The sequence below is a fragment of the Astatotilapia calliptera genome, chromosome 3 (genome assembly GCF_964374335.1).
Source record: "Astatotilapia calliptera chromosome 3, fAstCal68.1, whole genome shotgun sequence".
NCBI classification, from domain to species: Eukaryota; Metazoa; Chordata; class Actinopteri; order Cichliformes; family Cichlidae; genus Astatotilapia; species Astatotilapia calliptera.
The window spans coordinates 18,899,687-18,921,466 of NC_137424.1; the positions used below are offsets into that span (position 1 = coordinate 18,899,687).

Below are 21,780 nucleotides of genomic sequence, written 5' to 3' on the forward strand. Positions count from 1 at the left end.
CCAAGCAGATATTTGAAGTTTACACAGCTACTTTCTCGCCTGAAAATATGTTAAAAGTTTATTTTGTGACCCAGAAAGATTAATAAGAGTAATTTGAAAACTTAGTAGCAGCCGCCATTGTTGGCAGCTGAAATTTGGCTGGGCCGCGCTATGAATTCTGGGATATGGTGGGCCACGAAGGACACACCCGACGAATCCTTCAAATTCGGGGAAATGAAGGACGCATTTGTCGGGCACATTTGAAGGAGTCGACAAATACGGACAGCCTTCATCGCCTGGCTGTGATGTAATCGGCCTTCAAATGCAGCCTCTGGAGGATGCAGCCGACGTTTTGGGACACAGCTACTAATTTGCTTCCATCATCCAACCTGAAGAGGAAACAGAGACGCCTCCCCTTCAAAGTAAAAGCTGCTCCTTTTGGACACAGTATCAAAGAAAGTCTACAGTATAACATAGAAAAGACAGAACAAAGTTTTGGTTGTTTTTAAATTGTGCAGAAATGAAACTACACTAAGCTCAATTATGTGACAGACATTTCATCCCATGTCAGTTTGGCCTCATCCTGGGCCGGATTATCCAGCACACACTCTGACCACAGGTCCATGTTGAGCAGGATGAGCTGCTGGCTAATCTGGAGGCTGTAGCAGCAGCTCACAGTCACAGTGGGTTTCCACTCATGAAAAAGCTCTGGCTGCTTCATTTCTCATCTCATATCAGAGACTTTAAAGCTTCACTGAAGCTGTACTGTGATGCTTCCATATTCCAGTGAGGCCTCCATAATGATTTCAGCTGTTCTGTACACACACTGTGTGCCCTGTATGGCTCAAAGTCTCTGCAGCCTGTTTTTATCTGCTATCATCAGATCTTCATCATCCTCATTCACATCCCTCACACACTCTACAGCCTCATCAGCACTGACTTCATCTTCACTGACTGATGGAGCACAACATGAACCTGTGGAGGCTGAAACACTGTCCTGTCAAACATCTCCCCGTCACCACTCCACTTCTGTCAGCCTTTAAATGAACCCTGCTCAAGTCTGTCACTTCTGTTTGGAGCCAAAAGAGGTTAAAGATTACGCCACTACATTCTTGTCTAGAAAATATTAAAGTGTATTTGGTGACACACAAAAAAGGGTAAAAGTATAGTTTGGGTCCACACATGTCCAAACCCTGGTGTGTAGGCCTACTTAGTATTGAGAAAAGCCCACTAAAAGAACGCCCACCAGACCAAAGCAATGGTTTTGACTTGATCAGCATTAACCCCGCCCCCTGACTTTGATGGGTGAAGCTGACAAATAAAATGTATTTATGAACAGCGATGCAGGGCCAGGAGTAGCAACGTGAATTAAATAAATACATCATTAAATAATTCATTAAATGTGTCAGTAAAATAATTAAAATAGAAAACAAACCAACAAAATATGTAATTAACTAATTTGAATTGTACATAAATACTTAATGAATTATTTTAAATGAAATTAACCGATAATTCATTGTGATTTTGTTTTGTGTTTTGATGAGCTAATAATCAGCTCTCTTTTTCTCATTGTTGTTCTAAGCCGCTTATCCAAAGGTAAGGCACTACCTGTTGAATTATTTCCAAAGTGTGCCAAATTGGACATTACAAATTAAAGTCTACTCACTGAAATTACTGGGGAATGTCTGCTTTGATTTTGATGAGAATCTCATGACAGTACTGAGGATTTAATGCAGTTGGACTGCTAAAAATGATTGAATGCGGTTGGACCGCTAAAGGATTTAATACGGTTGGACCGTGGAAAGCAGTTGGACTGCTGAGTGATTTTAGTATATTAGGGAATTTGGTTATTGTTTGGGGTGGAGCCCGTATTGGTTATAAGGTTGGACCTGCTTCAGTCTTACACTTTTTTGGCTGTTTTACTGTTGTTCCAAAGTATTATAAATTATTCAAGAACGTCAGTTGGACTGATAGGAAGCGCAGTGCTCAGAGGTAACGCTTGCCAATGCCAAGGACGCTTAGGCATTGTCCTCGAAGAGGGATAGTCAGTTGGTCACTGTGGAGCTTGGGGCACTCCAGAATAACTAGGAGTTAGAGTCTCCTTACCGTTTGGAACGGTAGTCTGCGCTTTTTTGGCCAGCAGAAGTTGGACTTCGGGCGTGTAACTTTAACTTAAAACTTCGGGGTAAGCCTTGGCTGTGAAATGCCAAAAATAGAGCTTCAGGCAAAGTTTGGGTTGGTTGACGCTTTTAAATTGAGTTAGGGATTTTAGAGATGAGGCCAGAAACTGTTGGACAGATACTGGTTAATTGATCACAAAAAAGTTGGACTTTATCGGTTGGACCGTTAACTTAAATTTGTCGAAATTGTTTAGGCGCTAAAGCTGACAGATGTGACAGTGGTTGTAAATATAAGACGTCTTTGTAATATAAAATAAGAGATCTCTGTGTGAAAGGAGTCTGAGGCAGTGCTGGAGCTATTTTTAGACTGTGTGTGTGTGAGTGTGAAAATGCAAATTAGTCAGCAGTGAACTGTTTAAACCACAGTTGGTTTTACAAATACTGCTGCAAACATTGTTGAGTGTGTGTTTAAGACGCCATTTATGTTCATTAGAGGGCTATAAATAAAGTTTTGAGTTGCCGTAGTGGATGTATAGTAATTGACTGAGTTTTGATATATAAATATAGTGAGTGCACTGTATATATTTAAGACTAACATATTACTTTTAGGAGTAACCTCTCATCAGCAATAAATGCTGGTGTGTTTTATTTTTTCTATTCTATGTGTGTGCTGTGAGAATTAATAGAGGTTTCAATTGTTTTCTTTGACTTGCTCTTTCTGATTATGAAAGGCATGTCTGAAATACTCTTAGGAAAGCGTGTTGTGAGTATATTCCTCAACTCTTGTCACAGTTTAAGTGTGTGAATGCTGTGAGTAGCAGGTTTTGAGTGATTGGGTGTGATTTGTACAAAATAATAAATAATAATAACACTATGAAAGTTGATAGTAGAGTGAGTGCAGAAGTGGAAGTGTGAGAGAAAAGGTGGTGTGTGTGTGAGACGATCTGACAAACGCAAAGAATTTAGTATATTTAGAAGTGTGTGCGTGAAATAAGGGTGAATTGTTTTAGATCAAGACTTAGTAAAACAAGAGTTTTATTAGCCTGTAAAAAAAACAAAACAGGAGAGATAGAAACAGAAAATATGGTTCTGAGCAGCTGCAAGGTTGACAGGAAATGGTGTGTGTGACAGGAACTTTGCATGCCCATAAAAGGAACTGACTGTGACACGTGAGCACACAGAGAGAGAAACATACGAGTTAAACTCCAGGCAGATGAAGCAAATGGAGGTTTTAAGAAAAGAAATGAAAAGGATATTAATTGTATGCTTTAGTGTGTCAATACAGGTGGACTTCTTTCAACCTAGAATCTTGAGTACAAAACCATTGATTAACAGAATTGGGAGGAAAACAGGCCAGATTTTGGCTTAAAATTTTACAGCTTGACCTCCCACTTGTCCCGATCCTGAGAAGAAGCTCATAGGACAGTTAATCTCCTGATGAAGACCGACAGAACATCGTGGACTTCAAGAATTAACAGCAGGCAAAAGACAGTGCAACTGAAACTACACTGACGATACCAGCAGCAGCATGGAAGAAAAGCACGTGATGGAAAATGCACGGTGAACTGCAGGCTGGTAAGAACAGTGTGACATAACTGTTTAAAGACACTGAATGGGATATTTTGCCAGGCTGGGATTTAATCTAAAAGGAAAATACTGAAAAGAGCAACGGAGAAGAAACAGAGAAGAAACAGACTGTGTTTGCTGGGGATCACAAGACAACAAAGGACACTAAGAGAAGGGCACAGGGGCCAGTGGGAAGGTGAAGCCCAGACGAGTTCGACTGCGAGAATAGAGGGTACAATTGGGTTGAAATTGAAGCCGGAACTCAGGATGGTTTAGGGATGTCCACGTCACAAACAAAGAGGTAAACAAAAAGAAGGTAAAATAAAGAGAGAAAATAACTGACAATTACATTAATGAATAGAAGACACACATACAGATATTACATAGATTTATTTTTAGGATAAAGGGGAGAGCTTATACGTAGAAATGACTTTTTATACATATTGCATTTTGTGCCTTTAAGGGAGTTGTGGCTCAATTCGTCTCTTGTGGGTCACGAGCCTTTGGCTAGCGCTATGATTAGCCAATCTACTGTGAGGATGATATGAGTTATTGAAGGATTGCACACGCTTACAGACACAGAGTCCATAAACACACATGACAGTATTGATTCCAGGCAAAAGGCCTCAAATTAATTTAGCGTTTAACTGAACTTGAGCTGGCCCTGTAACAAGTGACAGAAAAGAGGAACTGAATAGGAGTTTCTTGCTTTAGAGAAGGACCAAAGGAAGGAAAGCATATATTTTGGTTAAGTCTGATAAACTAGAATGAGAAGGTATTGTTACATCAAAGGAGCAAGATGAAATAAAAAGGCTGTACCAAAAACAGGTTATAACATAGGAAATGTGAGTTTTAAAATGAAGTTAGTGTTAACACACAGGAGTTGTTTCAAGGCAGCGTTTAGCTGTGATAAAATGTATGCAGGAGTAATTGCTTATATGTTTAAACTTAATTGATTAAAGTGGTTGTTTTTTTTTGGATCTTTTAGTAGAATAGGCGCTTATAATGATTTTCTTGTGAAAGGAGATTCTAGGTCAGAGTGGAGGCCTTGCAGCAGCGAGAGTTCTGTGTACAGGATGTTGATGATTAGATAAGGCAAGCGACAGGAAACGCATGCAGGGACGTGAAAGCAGCGTTTTAAGAGTTTTAAAATGATGAGTAACGTTGAAGAATATATATAAATACAAGTCAATAAGTCAAGAAGATAATTAGGATCAGGCTTTTGATTAAAGAGTCCCAAAGATGATAAGTTAGGGAGGTGCAGGAAAAGGTGTTTGGTTTGCTTTACACAAGATCTCGGCGACCACAGGGGGGTGAGGATCCTGGAGGCCCGAGGCATGATGGACCACAAGAGAGGGACGCAGAAAAAACCTAATCTTACGCATGGAGTGTTCTCGAGGGGGAGCTGGTGTTTATTACTGGACCACTTAGATGACATGAGGTTGTCTGATTTGCTGAGCCAGAGGACGGCTAGAGAGGGTCAGAGCGGGAGTGGTGACCCCGATGTCCACGATGCCATGGATGGACATGGAAGCAGGTGAGTGGGCCGAGGAGTGACCCAACACAATGTATTGTGACCTCTGGTGTTCCAGAGGTCGAGAGAGGGAGTATTGAGATTGGAGAGATATTTTGCTGCTATTGTTAAAGGCTCATGTTCTCACTTAGATCATCGATTTCTACTTACATTTCTTTCTGGGAAAAATGGGGATTACTTTGGAAACAGGAAGCATTTTCCCCAATAAGCAGCCCTGGATTAGTAAATCACTCCAACATGTTCTCAGGCAGAAGAAGCTGTCTTGTTATGAGGGAGAGAAGAAAAAGATTGAGGCACAGAAACTTGTTGAAAGAGAGATAAAGCAGCTAAAATCAGGTGTAAAAGTAAAGCAGAGGATGAGCTGAATAAAGGACACTCAAGGCTGGCTTGGAAAGGAATGAAGTCCATGGTGGGGATGCAGAACAAGGAGCAAAGATGAATGTGATGCTGAATCAGCAGAAGACTTGGACTCATTTGATTCCAGCTTTGATATCATTGATTTCAATGAAGAGCTTTGTGATTGTAGCAAAGGGCTGGTAGCTCTGAGAGTCCCACTGATGAGGTGTTTGTGTGGAAATCTCTTAGTGGGACCAAAGAGAGAAAAAGCCCTGGTCCTGATGCTGTGGGAGGGAAATGATTGAAGTGTGCTGTGAGGAACTGACTGGGAGATTTTCACACATTTTCCAGTCCTCCTTGGAACAACAGGAAGTTCCCAGCATATGGAAACAAAGGTTAAGTGTCCTATGGCACTCAGTGATGATGGTGCTGTGGCCCCACCACCTCCACCTCTTTGTAAAGGAACTAACTGTAATCTGAAGCTTCAAATGGGACTAAGACTTCCTCCACTAGGTGGCAGTGTCTGATGAGAAAGTGTTAGTGGAGCTGGCCTGGAGTCAGAAACAGGAAGATGCAGGATTTGGGCTGAAATGGGGAAAAGTGGTTGGCACTAGTGCCTTAAAGCAAGAAGGTTGTAGGTTGAAGCTTGTTGGCCTTTCTGTGGAGGTTGGATGTTCTCCCACAGTCCAATGAAATGCTGCTTAGGTTCATTGGTGCTTCTAAATTGGCTGTAGGTGTGGATGTGAGAGAGTGCTTCTCTGTCTCTCTCTGTTGGCCCTGTGATGGACTGCTCACCTGTGCAGGTGGACCACGCCTCTTGCCCTATGACAGCTAGGGCACAGGCTGCAGCCCTGTGAGCCTAAGCTGAATAAACAGTTAGCAAAAATGATCCATAGATGGCCTGAAATCCCCCAGTTAGCAGTTTGGTAGATAGCTATGACATGCTAATCCCATCCAGCAGCTGTATTCTACCTGTAAGCTGATCCCTGCTGAGCCAAAGCACTTTTTCATATACAAATTACAACCTTTAATAGAAACCTATTGGTCAGCATCTTATTAGCCTGCTGTTAGCTTCATTCCACAGAAAACTGAGAGAAACTAACAGAGTTGATAAAGAATAAAGAGAAATGTGCTGATTTAAAGCCTTTGAAGTGCTTCAGATGATCTCTGTCCACTTCTGTCCACTCATTCATTCATGTAAGCTTTCTAATGCAGCTTTGATCTTCACAGTCTGCTTCATGAAACTCATTCTAACCCTGAATGTCAGAGTGTTCCTCCTTCTCTTTCCCATCATTCATGCTGGCAGTGGAGGAGATTTGGATGTTGGACTGTGTTTTGGATGATGTGTGTATGTTTGTGTTGGACTGCTGTCTGTAAAGCAAACGCACATTTTGCTTTGGATTTCAGTGTCAGACAGACTTTAAGGTGGAATGAAGAGTTGGAGAGTTTCACAGTGAATTATCCAGTGGAGGATTTTTCTTCTTCTTTGAAGGTTTGAAATGTGAACATTGTTCTGCTGCAGTCAATGGACTAAACCAGAGAAGAAGAAAACAGACTTTACCATGAAGATCCTCAGTGTGGATCAGTATAATATCAGCCTGATGTCTGCAGTTTAGTGTCAGCACAACTTTCACATCATATTCATCTCAGCACAACTAAAACATGCTGACTGACCTCAGAGTTTCAAGTCCACATCCTGGACTCTCCAGGAAACCACACAGATGCTTCACTCCTGAATCCTGCAGCTTGTAGTTGTCACTCAGGTCCAGCTCTCTCAGATGGGAGGGGTTGGACTTCAGTGCTGCTGCCAGATAATCACAGCTGATCTCTGACAAACCACAGTCCCACAATCTGTATAAAGAATGAAAGATGTAAGTTTATTAGACAAAGTGTGAGCTTGAAATCATTCAGTGTTTCATCATCTGTTCAGAGCTGAAGAAGGTTCAGAATGTAGAAGTTTAGAAAATGGAAACTCCAAACAGCTGACAGAGTTCATACGCCTTTGTCAGGGTCAAATTCAAGCAAAACCATGTGAAAATTAAAACACATCATCCTAGGTGAACTTAAACACCTTTGTTCCCCTTTTGTTAAGACATAGAAAAGTACACCACACAAAAATACTGCAAAAGGAAACGGTCGCCTTATATACATAGTGTATAAACTCAAAATGCACATTTCACTTCAAATTAAGATTAAGGCTTTGAACAGATCACATAGTTCAGTTCAACATATAAGACTTTAAGAATGCACAAGCATCTACTTAAAATCTATTTAATTTATCATCCATGATATTATTTTGTACAATTCCAATGTATTTTGTTCATCTCCCTTAAATAAACAGGCAGTCTTAAAGTATGAAATATTCATATACAAACACATATAAATGTGTGTACTGTCTCAGTGGCTGATAGTACCCCACAGGCCTCAGTGTGAGCTTGAAGACATTTATAATGTTTAAGTAGTTTAATGTGCAGGTGCTGACGATAAACACATTTTGAATGAAAGCCGGGGAACTTTGGTAGCACAGAAACAAGTGGCTATTCTTTGTGACTATATGGATCACTCACAATACCATTATTTCACACAAAGGCACCAAATTAATACTCAAAAAAGCTGCAGCAATACACACAAATATAAACAGTACTTGGTGACAACTTTGCTTTTAGCCTTTAACCCTTCTTGACTACTTTTGATGTGGCCTCTATATTTTACCTTTAAAAACAGTTCATCTTGCCAATCTGTTATTTTCTCATTTTGACCAACTGTATCAGCACAATTTATCTAAATTCAGACAAAATTTAAAATACAAGTAGAAAGTGATATTTTGACTGTAAAAACCACACACATGTTTAACGAATCATCTTCATAACTTGAAATGCAAATAGAGATTGGACATTTTTAAAAATACGCACACGTTTTGCAAACAACAAAGTTATATGGTACTATTTACCAAAAAATGCAGCCAAGGCTCAGACGTTTTTCATATAATCATTTCAAACTATTTACAGAACAATCAGGTGTCAAACAATAGTTTGTGTCACTCTAACACATATGAGAACAGCACAGGGATAAACCTGCAGGTCTGACAGCAGGTGTGTCACTCAGCGTTTACACTGCAATCTGCCTTTGTTGGCTTTAAGGCAGCAACTGTGACGATCACTAGTAGAACTGACACACAAAACAAAACAACAGCTACACACTAAATACACAAGACAACAAACTAACTTGAGACCAAACACGGTAAACGTCACAAATCTCTCACGTATCAAAACTCTCTCTCTCTCTACTCGACTGAGTAGCTTATGATTTGGCATTATTGCAGGCAAACCAGCATATGAAATGGATGTAACAAATCCAGACTGGGCACCAACACTGCACATGGGGCATGACGACATACCTGTATCAGACTCGGACCGGCACTCAAGGCGTACGCAACGGAAGCGAAAAAGAGCACCCATCGGAGGTAAACAACCCCCCCCCCTCTAAAAACATACTAAATTGCTATCACTGTACACTAATCCGCACATAACTTCCAGATGAATCACACACCTGTCATTGGAATATTGGTGTACATTTACCTTATGTCTAATTTTATCTTACAGGCTTTCGTTATGCAGCTGCAGAGTCTGAAGGTGTGCCCCGTGCAGAAGTGATTGATGAAGATCTGACAGAAGACCAACAGCAAAATCACAATGTCATGGAGGCAGTGGACAGCAGTTGTGTTGGACAAGTGGAGGTTGAGGTACCAGCTGCAAATGTGGATATACTGAAGAAATGTAAACCTTTTAAAATGATGACAGATTACAAACTCTCAGCTGTGTCTGTAATCAAACCTCTGTAACTTTGCTTCAAACACAACAAGAGAAAAAACTCTGAATGTTTCACATTAAAGTCGTACATTTCTCACAAAGCTCAATTATGTGACAGACATTTCATCCCATGTCAGTTTGGCCTCATCCTGGGCCGGATTATCCAGCACACACTCTGACCACAGGCCCAGGGGCCACGCACAGCTGGGCTCCATCCAAGAGACAGGAAACAAACCAACACAATAATAAAAAGCACCATGTGATCTTCTTACATCTTCAAGACAAACATAGTAAAAACATGAGCATATTTGTTTCCTGATAAAATGATGTGACAGGTAGAACAGAGTAAAGTGGTGGTGTTACTGTTAAGTCTAATTGTTGAATGTTGCCATTGTGTTTCTTAAATTTGTACAGTCTTAGTTTAAGCAGTAGGATCAAAGCCATTCCTTTGATCCTGACCACCTCTCCAACCACTCTGTGCTGGGGGAGGTTTTATTGTAGATACATCCTATCTGGAAGATCTGTTTCTTTTGATGTAAGCTTCCTGGGTTTATGACCCTTTGGTCAGCAGGAGGTAACACACACACACACACACACACACACACACACACACACACATAACACACACACACACACTTACATACAGTGCTTTGTCTATGTAACCAAAGGGGGGTTGCAAGGGGAGGTGCTTTGTAAACTATTGTTTGAAGATTGTCAATAATTGGGGTCATTGTCGTGCTGGACACAGACGAGGCCTCCCTTGCGCAAGTAATGGATCGATCGACTGTCTTGTTTTCTTCATGATGAATAAGTCTCTAGAATTAGCGGGGTTTGTGGAAACACAGACCCAACATTTATTTGGTCCTTCGGAGCCGGAGCCTAACACATTGCATCCACCGAGGAGAGGGAGAGGACGCCACCGCAACGTCTGGGATGATTGACGTAAAGCCCTGGTGTTTTTGGCTTGCCACCAGGCCGGGAAGTTTGCTCCTGACCTCCCCTCGGGATGGATGACGATTGACGGGATCCAGAGGCTCTTCCCATGAACGTAAACAAACAGTGAGTACAGAAGGCCTTAGAGAGCGGCTACGGGCTGTGCGTTAAACGTGAGTCCGGGAGCGCGCTAGCCGCGTGAGAGAGACGCAGGCTTCTCCGCCATTTGGGGCGTAGAGAGTTCTCCGCCATTTGGGGCGTGGAGATAACCTAGGTTCGGCGTCTCCGCCGTGAAGGAGTCCGGAATCTCCGCCATTTGGGGCGTTAGAGAGTGTCCGAAGGTTGAATTCTCCGCCATATGGGGCGTTTGAGAGTTTTCAACAGAGAGCACTAGCTGTGCGTGCAGACGCAAGCGATAGGCCTATGTTGTGTGTGTGCGGGCCAGACGTGGTCTGCGTGAGTGTGGCTGATTGTTAATGGAGAATAAAATGTGTAAGTCTGCCTTAGAAGGAGATTTAAAATTTATGGAGAAATTTTTACCAGGCAGCACGCAGTATGTAGGTTGTTGGCGTAAGAAATGTGGATTTGAAGGGACATTAGTGGAAGTTCAGTGTAAAATGCTGGTAGAAAGAATAGCTGTAAGTGTAGCTGGTAAAACAGGTAAAGCGAAGCAGAGGAAGGAATTGCAGTTAGCAATTGCTAAGTTGTGGCTGGAGCAGGTTCAGAAGAGGAGAGAAGCAAGAATGTTAGCAGAAAGTAGAGCCAGAGAAGAGCGTGAGAGAGCAGAGGCTGAGTATGGAGAGACATTGGGAGAAGCATTGAGTCCAAGACAGACTGGGCAGGGTAGGAAACAGAAAGTAAAGTTAGTGAACACAAACGTTACAACTGCATATCCATCCCTGACACACAAAAAAACATATGGTGTTTCTGTAACAGAGTGTGAAGATGAAGAAAGTTTTTCTCCTGATCCAGTCCGTGAGTGTGTCTGACGTCATGGTGTGTGTGAAAGGTATCCAGCTGGGGCAGACGTGATTCTGCAGGTCACCTGCCCAGTGGACAAAAAGAAATAAAATAGTTGTGTGGATGAATGATAGCACGAAGAGTGTTTGGTGTTTCTAAGTCTGAAACAGCTGTAATGCTATTTTCTGTTTTGGAGAAAAGTACAGTTAAAGAAAAAAAAACAGAGAGAGATGTGTGTTGTTTTAAGCAGTGATGAGAATAATGAAAGTGTGATGAGAGAAGAACACAAAAACATACTGAAAATGCAGTAACTATACTAACCCTACATGCATTTACACATAAATGATACTCATGAAGACCAGACAGCATCTTAAGCATGAGATTCTGTTTGTCATCTTGTCCAAGTCACTAGTAAGATGAAAGTGATACATAGACTAGTGGACTGAATATTATAGGAGGACAGATGGTTGCATCATAGATGAGAGGTCTTAAATGAGTGAGCTGAGTGAGCTGATTGTGAGTTTCTGGTGTGTGAAGAAGTTTTACCATGGCACACATTTAGTTACATGAGAACTAAAACTTATTATGTGCTAAGACAACAGGGTTATGCTGTATGTTGTGTGTATGGCTGATTGGATGAATGTTTGAGATTAAACTGGCTGTTTGATTTGTCTTTTGTTATTTAAGTTGAGCCTGCCAATTGGGTTGTGACGATTTATCCCCCTGGCATGAAGAACACGTGTCATGACTTAAACAAGGCCTTTCTTTCCTTTGATTTCCTTTATTTTCTTTCTTTTATTTTGTTACTTTCATGGTGCACTGAAAGTTTTGTTTGATGATCTCTGTTTGAGCACGATCAGAATCGAAGCGTCGTCGAGAAAACTGTTGCAAAGTGAGCTTCTCCAAAATTAAAATGGGCTCAGGAGAAATCCACTTATTTGAGACAAGTTCCTGTCCAAAAGGATTCAGCGAGAAAATCCAGTCTAAATTATTTTTCTTTTTGAAATGACGTTGTTTTGCTGAGCGTGGAAACGGATGCGACGATAATTTCCACAATTAGCAAAAGAAGGAATCACTGAGTGAATGAGTAAGAGTTTTAAAATAAATGGGAAACTGACTGACTGACAAAAGCTGACAAGACTGACTGACTTAACACCATTGTGTGAAGTCAACCCCCACCTGACAAAGGTGTGGATGTGTCTCTGTGTGTGTCTCTGTTGCAGGAGCAGAAGGAGACCACAGGAGGAAACTTGGGTCACATGACTATGTGAACTCTGAAAATTTAACCTTTTTAGTTTAAATTCTATGTCTGTGAATTTACCATGTGTGTGTCATTCACTACCTTGTGTTGCTCACAGAGATTACTGTGAGAAAGTGTGTACACACCTGCGCAGCGCTAACATTTACATTTCTCTTTACAGCAGATGGTTAATCATGTGATTTGATCATGTGGTTTACAGCAGGACACAACTTAATGATGTTTCTCTACCACAGGATTACTGAGATTTTGTATGAAGAGAACTGTAGTTACAGGCTATATGTTGATGATGAAATTACACTGTGTTTTTGAGAGAATGTTACAGGGAAGAAATGAATGCAGTGTGAGACATACTGTGATGAGACCATTGTTACTTTTTCCACAGCGAGTGTTAACTTTATGACTTTTCACAGCTCCTCTGGAATCTGGATGGCCGACACCTGACAACCGGGATGAACCTTGTGTTTGGCTAATGTTGTTTTTCTTTAAGAGTGCTTGTAAAGGATTCAGCACAGACAGACGAGTGACAATTGAACAGATGTGCAGTGGTTACAGAATAGTTACATCGGGGCCCATTATCTGACCACACTGTTGGGCTCATGGTGAGTAACAAACTTAAGGGACGTCACTGATTACAATGTGGAATGACGGTGAGATGTTAAATAATTTGGAACAAATTATGGGGAAAAGTAGGAGTTTAATGAGTTTAGAATAAACCTGCAATGATACTTGTCTCTGTGATGCTGAATACTTTATTACTCTTATGATCTATAGTTGGTTGCAAATGTGAAGTTGTTTTAATTTTAAGACTTTGTCTTCTAGGATACAGGAGCTGGGAGCTAAACAAGCTGAACATTTCAATACTGACTAATGTTTTTACACAGGGTTACAGCTTGGAGTGAAGCTGCTCCAAGGGACAAACCTTGGAGATTGTTTTAGGGAGACTGTGCAACACTCTTGTACATGTCTCATTGGGGAGTTGACACATGGCGAAAGCCGTGTGGCGAGAGGAGTGTCATTTTTTAATTTGTAGATATCGTGAGGTGCCATGACGAGAAGGAGTGACTGAGAGGATCGTCCACAAGATGGAAGCTGAGGCCAGGAGAGAGTTTTCAGGAGGATCGGAGATCACCTTCAGCACAGAGAGCTGTGTTACTGGTCTTCCAAAGGATCGTCACGAGGAGACTTTGCACAGCAAATCTTAAATAAGATGAAAGAGTTTCGACGTTGACGTTAAGGAAGACAACTAAGCTGTTTGCGTGTCGAGGAGCCTGTGCCATCACCAGGGAAGTCTCAAATGTCCCAGGAATGGGTGGACCAAAGACCAGCTTTCCAGAGTCATTATTTTGTTTTAGGAGTTTTATTTTTCATTTTGTTAGACATGGCACAGTTGAAAGTAAAAGAAGACCACTCTAATTTGTCATGTGTTGTCATATTTTGATATATTTGATTACTTTTCATTGGTTATATTATATCGGGTAAAAATCACCCGGCATTAGTGATCGTGTTACTATTTATAGCGATAGTGTTCTAGGGTTAAATCTTCAGCAGCGTTGGAAAATGGAACCTGAGGGAGCGTGCCAAGCTCCAGAAAGTGACAGCGCAGAGGAGGTCCAGCGATGGACTTGTGGTTCTGTGAACAGCACAAATGCCAGGTGACTGTAAAATAACTAACAGCACTTTTTCCACAAGTGAAGCCAGTAACTTACTATCCTAAAAGATTAGCTCTAGTTGCTCGTGCTTTACCTCCATGCGTGAGATCAGTATGTGCAGCAGTTTAAGCTGTACAATGTTTCAATAGTTTATTTCACCTTTTGACATTGTTAGTTCCACACGAGGTAGATGTCTACTACTGCAGACTAAACTTACATTTCTGACACCTACAAGACACTTGTCTTTAATGTTACTCTCACAACCACACATATTACCATAAAGTGGTGCACAATTCTGAATCTGTCCAACCCTTTTTGCCAACGGAGGAGGGCACTTCTCATGAGTGTAGAGAGCGCGAGGAGAAGAAGTGTAAGCTGAGGGATGACTTAATAGATGTGCCACTCGTTGAGGGAAAGGTTTGGTTTGCTGATGGTTTGAGTTTTACAACAGCAGAGGGACAGACTAGAACACGTTTTACTGTAGCAGACAGTGAGAGAGAGTTATCTATGTAGGACAACTAGCATGTTTCATATTTGCTTGAGCAGCAGAGATGCTAGCTTTAACGGAAGTGTGTAAAGCTGTAGAGAGACAATATACACTGATAGGCAGTATACATTTGCTACTGTACATTTCTTTGTAGTGCAGTGAGTGAGACGAGGTGTGACAACCTCTACAGGGAAACCTGCAGAACACACCAAACTCTTGCAAAATCTGCTGGAGGCAGTGTTATTAACCAGTAGAATTGCCGTTTGTAAATGTGCAGCACACATGTGAGGGAAAGATCCAGTTGCATTAGGGAAAGTTTTTGCAGATAAGATCACAAAAGAAGCAGCTGTAGTTAAACATGGTGTTAACCTTTTATCAGTACAGCATCAGCAGACATGCAGGCCCACTCACCTACAGCAGGAAAACAGTTGTGACTTACAGAGGGAGCAAGCTTGCAGGATGATGTTTTTTATCTGTGTGATAAACCAGTACTGCCTGATAATTTGTATAAGACTGCTGCTATTTTGAGCCATTGGCTTTGCCATGTCTCAAACAGGAGGGAAATGAGCAGTCGTTATACTCATTCTAGGATTATTAAATACTTTTTAAAAAAAAAAACTTTTGCAGGCAGAGAGAACTAATGGAATAGTAAAGTTAAGATTTAGGAAGACAGGCAGGACATGGTTAGACTGTATAGAATAAGTACATGAGGATTACTCCAACAGAGAATGGTCTGACTCTTTGAGATTACACATGTTAGAGCATTTAGAGTTCCAGTCTTCTGTAGTGATGATAGAAAAGCAGAAGAGAGAGCGTATTAGCAGATTAGATGCTTGAAAATGTTTAAAAGTAAAGTAGTCATGAGAACAAATGATCTGCCAGATGATTCTGTTTCTCCGCAGGAGCAGAGTCTGAAGTCTGGAGATTGGATGTTGATAAGGCCATGGAGAGGAAGTGCTGGTCCAGTCCATGGTGGGAAGGTCCATATCGGATGCTGCTGACGACGACCACAGCAGTGAAGATTGCTGGAAGGAACACTTGGATATATCAAGCGCACTGCAAGAAGGTGACACACATCCAGGCCAGCTCGGAGTAAGTGGCAGGAAGACCGGGAACAAAGGGGGGGGGAAAGCCTCCAGGGCCCCTCGTCTCAATCCGGTGAAGAAACCAACTGAGCCACAGGTACTCATCAGAATGGCTGGGAATGTGCTGTGCATCTTCTTGTGCCTGTGGACCCTGAGTGGGATGACAGGGAGCGCACTGGAACAGAGCAAACCACACCCAGTACCAGCATGGGTTTTCAACAACTACTGGTGGCAGTTTAAGAACACAACCGCTCACATAAAGAATGAGACCAATGGTTATGCTTGTGATGCCACTGGCTACACATTCTTCTGGACTGTGGCCCTATAGCATCACTGAGAGCGAGGCAGTTTGTCTGGTTGCTTTAGCAACACATCCGGGAACACTGCCAACTTTTCAACTGCTCTGAACCTGAATGGAAGGTTGATTCACCAGTAGCTGGGAAGGTGAACTGCTCTGGTGAGACAGACCTGCTCGTCTGACTCAAAGAATATGACTTGTTGCAGGACATTGAACAGCTAAACGAACTGGAAACAGGCCAATTGCCTATGTGTATGAAGGACAATGGATTAGCCCAAGTTGGAGATCAACCATGGAACATGGCAACATCACCTATTCTTTTGTCTTCTGCAAGAAGGATGTAAACAGAGAAGCCTTTTGTCTACATTACATCATGAACACTTGAGGTTTCGAGCCAAGAAGTTCAAAACAGCTTGATCCAATTTCCTTTACAAAGCTTTTTCTGTGGTGACAACAGGACAGGAGAAGAGTTGTAAATGCAGATAATTCACCAGTTGACTCTAACCCCCACAGGATGCCTACAGTGAAAAGATTTGGGGGGTTGATAGGAGTCATAAAGAAGGGTGTTGACCAGGCTGCAGCTTTGAAGTTAGCTGAGAGCCATATGGACAAACAATAAAGTCAACTGATGCGTTTAAATACCTATGTCTGTATACAGTTGGATTGTAGTGACATATGATTTTTGAGAATGATGATTCTTCTTGTTTGACCTTTGACATTCAGTTGTTTACTTGAAGAAATACATAATGAATTGCACGACAGGAGTAGATCCGCCACAAGGCTGGATAGCTTGGTTACCGTCTGGTCCTTGGTGGCATCTTCTTTTGAAAAAATTAATTCCTGTTTTTGGACTGTTGATACTGATTTGCTTATGTATAGGATGTAGTTTACTGTGTATGAATGAAATCTATACTGACACAGTCCAAACAAAGGGTGCATAAGTTGAAATTTAAGAACAATGACAAAAAGGAGGGAAATGTTAAGTCTAATTGTTGAATGTTGCCATTGTGTTTCTTAAATTTGTACAGTCTTAGTTTAAGCAGTAGGATCAAAGCCATTCCTTTGATCCTGACCACCTCTCCAACCACTCTGTGCTGGGGGAGGTTTTATTGTAGATACATCCTATCTGAAAGATCTGTTTCTTTTGATGTAAACTTCCTGGGTTTATGACCCTTTGGTCAGCAGGAGGTAACACACACACACACACACACACACACACACACTTACATACAGTGCCTTGTCTATGTAACCAAAGGGGGGTTGCAAGGGGAGGTGCTTTGTAAACTATTGTTTGAGGATTGTCAATAAAAGGCAGCGAGACGAGGCCACCATTGGGGTCATTGTCGTGCTGGACACAGACGAGGCCTCCCTTGCGCAAGTAATGGATCGATCGACTGTCTTGTTTTCTTCATGATGAATAAGTCTCTAGAATTAGCGGGGCTTGTGGAAACACAGACCCAACAGTTACAGCCTTTCTCCCCTCTGCTGCCGAGGCTGTTAGTCTCTCCCAAACTCAGCTACAGGACTTCCAAATGAATGAAAGCAGCAGAAGTGGCTTTACAAAGGAAAGAGGAAGAGGAGAAGAAGAGGAGAGGGAGGCCACCCTGACTATCACTCCAGCTGAAAACATCACACTTCCATTAAAGTTGGTGAGAAAATGTTGAGCAGGATGAGCTGCTGGCTAATCTGGAGGCTGTAGCAGCAGCTCACAGTCACAGTGGATTTCCACTCATGAAAAAGCTCTGGCTGCTTCATTTCTCATCTCATATCAGAGACTTTAATGCTTCACTGAAGCTGTACTGTGATGCTTCCATATCCCAGTGAGGCCTCCATAATGATTTCAGCTGTTCTGTACACACACTGTGTGCCCTGTATGGCTCAAAGTCTCTGCAGCCTGTTTTTATCTGCTATCATCAGATCTTCATCATCCTCATTCACATCCCTCACACACTCTACAGCCTCATCAGCACTGACTTCATCTTCACTGACTGATGGAGCACAACATGAACCTGTGGAGGCTGAAACACTGTCCTGTCAAACATCTCCCCGTCACCACTCCACTTCTGTCAGCCTTTAAATGAACCCTGCTCAAGTCTGTCACTTCTGTTTGGAGCCAAAAGGAAAAACTCTTGTTCAGTCGTTTGGAAAGACAACATTTCTGAAAGCACTCAAACTTCTTCACATTTGTCTTCAGACACATCCTGAACATTTAGGAACTAAAGAAAGTTTCAAACATCAAAGACCTGAAATATAGAAAAACAACAACAGCCGCAGTCAGTGAACTCACCTCAGAGTCTCCAGTCGACAGTTTGGACTCTCCAGTCCAGCACACAGAAGCTTCACACCTGAATCCTGGAGGTCTTTATTTCTGCTCATGTCCAGCTCTGTCAGATGGGAGGGGTTGGACTTCAGAGCTGAGGCCACAACTTCACAGTGAGACTCTGAGAGTCGACACTGAGTCAGTCTGTGATGATAGAAAATATAAAATGTGTTATTACAAAAGCAGAAAATCTGCATTATAAACACAGACTGAATGTATATGAAGACAAAACAGAGTGAGGTCATAATCTGATGAATCTGCTCTTCACATCTGTGCTTCAGCTCCTCTTACTGTGTTTGACATGACACAACGATTGAGTCTCTCTCAGACCTGCAGACTTTTAATGAGAATCTTTGTTTGGCTTTAATCTGCAGATGAAGGAGGAAGATGGTGTCACATTTAGGCTTCCATAATGTCCACAGTCTGTCACTGAGATCTGATCCAGAGTCAGAGTGAAGACACACATTTGGACTGTTTCCTGTTTTGACTCCAGAACATTTTGAATGAGTTCAGCTCAGTGAAGAGTTCCAGCTGGAAAGATGATCTCTGTTTGCTACCTGCTGTCAGGTACGACTGTTCACGTCCACACGCAGGAAAAACCTGCTGACTGTTACCAAACGGAGCAGAAATCTCATCACTGGACAATAATGATGAATGAACTCAGAGCTGCTGATATCAGATCTGATTTCAGGGGAACTAAACACAGAAATGATTGGCTCATTTGAGCTTTCTGAGCCATTATCTGCTGCTGTGTCGCTAGTTGGCAGAAAATGATTTGTATTCCTGTTCAGGGCTTCAGTGTTTATGAGTCCAGATCCAGGTGACAGCAAGTCAAAATGATGTTACCTGTCTGTGTCCAGCAGCAGCCTGTATTCACTTTGAATATTGTTATAACCTGACATGGATCAGTTTGTCTTTGATTGGTTTGTAAATGTCACTGTTTCCATTGGACCTGAGTGACGTACAAAGACAGAGAGGGAGAGAAAGGAGAGAGAGGATGGAGACAGCAAAGAGAGAGCAAACACAAACAGGTGAGAGTGGACAGGTGACCAAGGTCAGCAACCAATCAGAGAGCTTCTGTTTGACCCACAGTCACTGATGATGACTGCACATAACCAAGCAGTGTGTTACTCTGATATCAAATATGGATCCTGCTCTTATAATAATGATCATCAGATGATATTATTGTGTTATTTTGTAGCTGAATACAATGTTTGTGTGATTATCAGTGAAAGAAGCAGTGAGGAGGATGGAGAGAGAGAGAGGACAGAGGGTGAAGTTAGAAACACTAAAAGGATTTTTCATGGATTTCATGGATGATTTGAGTGATTTCCAGCAGGACACTTAAACATGTCAGTGGACGTCCTAAAGAACATATTCACTGATATGAAACGTGTCATTGAACAGGATTAATATCAGTGGAAACATGGTGGAAACAGCTGTGACTGCATGGATGTGACACACTTCAAATCTGTTCTCCACTCTTGGATTTGGGATCCATGGAGCTGCTGCTGAGTCTGTACAATAAAGGAATGGTGTGGAAGGTTGCAGCGTACGGACACAAACACTTTGTGGTTACAATCTGATTTTATTTTCAAAATTAAACTACTAACCTACACTGATCAATGATGTTAATGATCACATCTGGACTCACCCAGCCTTTCTGCAGTTCCTCACAGCTGGAATCAGTCTCTGTCGTCCCCGCTCTGATGTGTTGTACTTCTGCAGGTCCAACTCATCCAGAACCTCCTCTGACATCTGCAGCATGAAGGCCAGAGCTGAGCACTGGATCTCAGAGAGTTTCTTCTCTGATCTGTTCTCTGACTTCAGGAACTCTTGGATCTCCTGATGTACTGAGAGGTCGTTCATCTCCATCAGACAGTGGAAGATGTTGATGCTTCTGTCAGGAGAGATTTCATCACTGTTCATCTCCTTCAGGTTGTTGATGACTCTCTGGATGGTTCCTGGACTGATCTCTGTCTGACCCAGCAGACCTACTAAGAGTCTCTGGTTGGACTCCAGACAGAGGCCATGAAGGAAGCGAACAAACAGGTCCAGGTGGCCATTTTCACTCTGGAGGGATTTATACATGGCTCTGCTCAGGAAATCATCCAGAGAGGACTTGTTGTATTTTTTTCCCAAAAAGTTCTTCAGCACCTTTGTCTTCCTGTTGGTGTGACAGTGGAACTTGTAGACAGCAGCCAGAAACTCCTGAATGCTCAGATGAACAAAGCAGTAGACTGGTTTCTGGAAGATCACACACTCTCTTTTGAAGATCTCTGTACAAACTCCTGAGTACACCGAGGCCTCTGTCACATCCAGACCACACTGCTCCAGGTCTTCTTGGTAGAACATGATGTTTCCTTTCTCCAGATGTTCAAACGCCAGCCTCCCCAGCTTCAGAAGAACTTTCCTATCAGCCTTCGTCAGCTCCTGTGGACTCGTCTCACGTCCCTCATGATACTTGTTCTTCTTCCTCTTTGTCTGAACCAGCAGGAAGTGTGAGTACATGTCAGTCAGGGTCTTGGGCAGCTCTCCTCTCTGCTCTGTAGTCAACATGTGCTCCAGAACTGTAGCAGTGATCCAGCAGAAGACTGGGATACTACACATGATGTGGAGGCTCCTGGATGTCTTCATGTGGGAGATGATTCTGCTGGACAGCTCTTCATCACTGAATCTCCTCCTGAAGTACTCCTCCTTCTGGGCGTCAGTGAAGCCTCGTACTTCTGTTAGCCTGTCAACACATGTAGGAGGGATCTGATTGGCTGCTGCGGGTCGGGAAGTTATCCAGACGAGAGCCGAGGGAAGCAGATTCCCCTGGATGAGGTTTGTCAGCAGCTGGCTGACTGATGACTTCTGTGTGACATCAGACAGCAGCTTCCTGTTGGTGAAATCCAATGAAAGTCTGCTTTCATCCAAGCCGTCAAAGATGAACAAAAGCTGAGAGACAGCCAGCTTCTCTGCTGTGACCTTCTGTAATGTTGGATGGAAAACATGGAGCAGCTCCAGAAGACTGTACTGCTCATCTCTGATCAGGTTCAGCTCCCTGAATGAAAGCAGAACCACCACACTGACATGTTGGTTCTCCAAGCCCTCTGCCCAGTCCAGAGTGAACTTCTGCACTGAGAAGGTTTTTCCAACACCAGCCACGCCGTTGGTCAGAACCACTCTGATGGGTCTCTGTTGGTCAGGTAAGGCTTTAAAGATGTCCTGGCACCTGATTGGAGCGTCATGGAGGGCGTCCATCTTGGAAGCTGTCTCCAGCTGCCTCACCTCATGTTGGGTATGAACTTCTTCACTCTGTCCCTCTGTGATGTAGAGCTCAGTGTAGATCCTGTTGAGGAGGGTTCTACTTCCTGTTTCATCACTTCCTTCAGTCACACGTTCACATCTCCTCCTCAGACTGATCTTATGTTCATCTAAAACCTCCTGCAGACCAACAT

At 42.4% G+C, this 21,780-nt stretch overlaps 1 protein-coding gene and 2 long non-coding RNA genes across 3 annotated transcripts in view; 1 reads left to right on the top strand and 2 right to left on the bottom strand.

Annotated features, from left to right (window-relative positions):
- Positions 1–21,780, bottom strand: part of LOC145422992 (NACHT, LRR and PYD domains-containing protein 12-like) — a 436,730-nt gene that overhangs the window by 414,033 nt on the left and 917 nt on the right. The window contains exons 3-4 of the mRNA XM_080295027.1: positions 19,992–21,780; positions 18,305–18,481 (exon numbers count right to left, since the gene is read on the bottom strand). Coding sequence (XP_080151153.1) covers positions 18,305–18,481; positions 19,992–21,780 — 1,966 coding nt within the window. The remainder of the gene's footprint in view (positions 1–18,304; positions 18,482–19,991) is intronic.
- LOC145425257 (uncharacterized) lies at positions 10,072–13,911 on the top strand. Its single transcript, XR_013905912.1, has 2 exons — positions 10,072–10,403; positions 13,529–13,911. It is a non-coding gene; the product is annotated as an uncharacterized LOC145425257 (long non-coding RNA).
- Positions 15,250–18,295, bottom strand: LOC145425263 (uncharacterized). Its single transcript, XR_013905918.1, has 2 exons — positions 15,902–18,295; positions 15,250–15,870 (listed from the first exon to the last, which is right to left on the bottom strand). It is a non-coding gene; the product is annotated as an uncharacterized LOC145425263 (long non-coding RNA).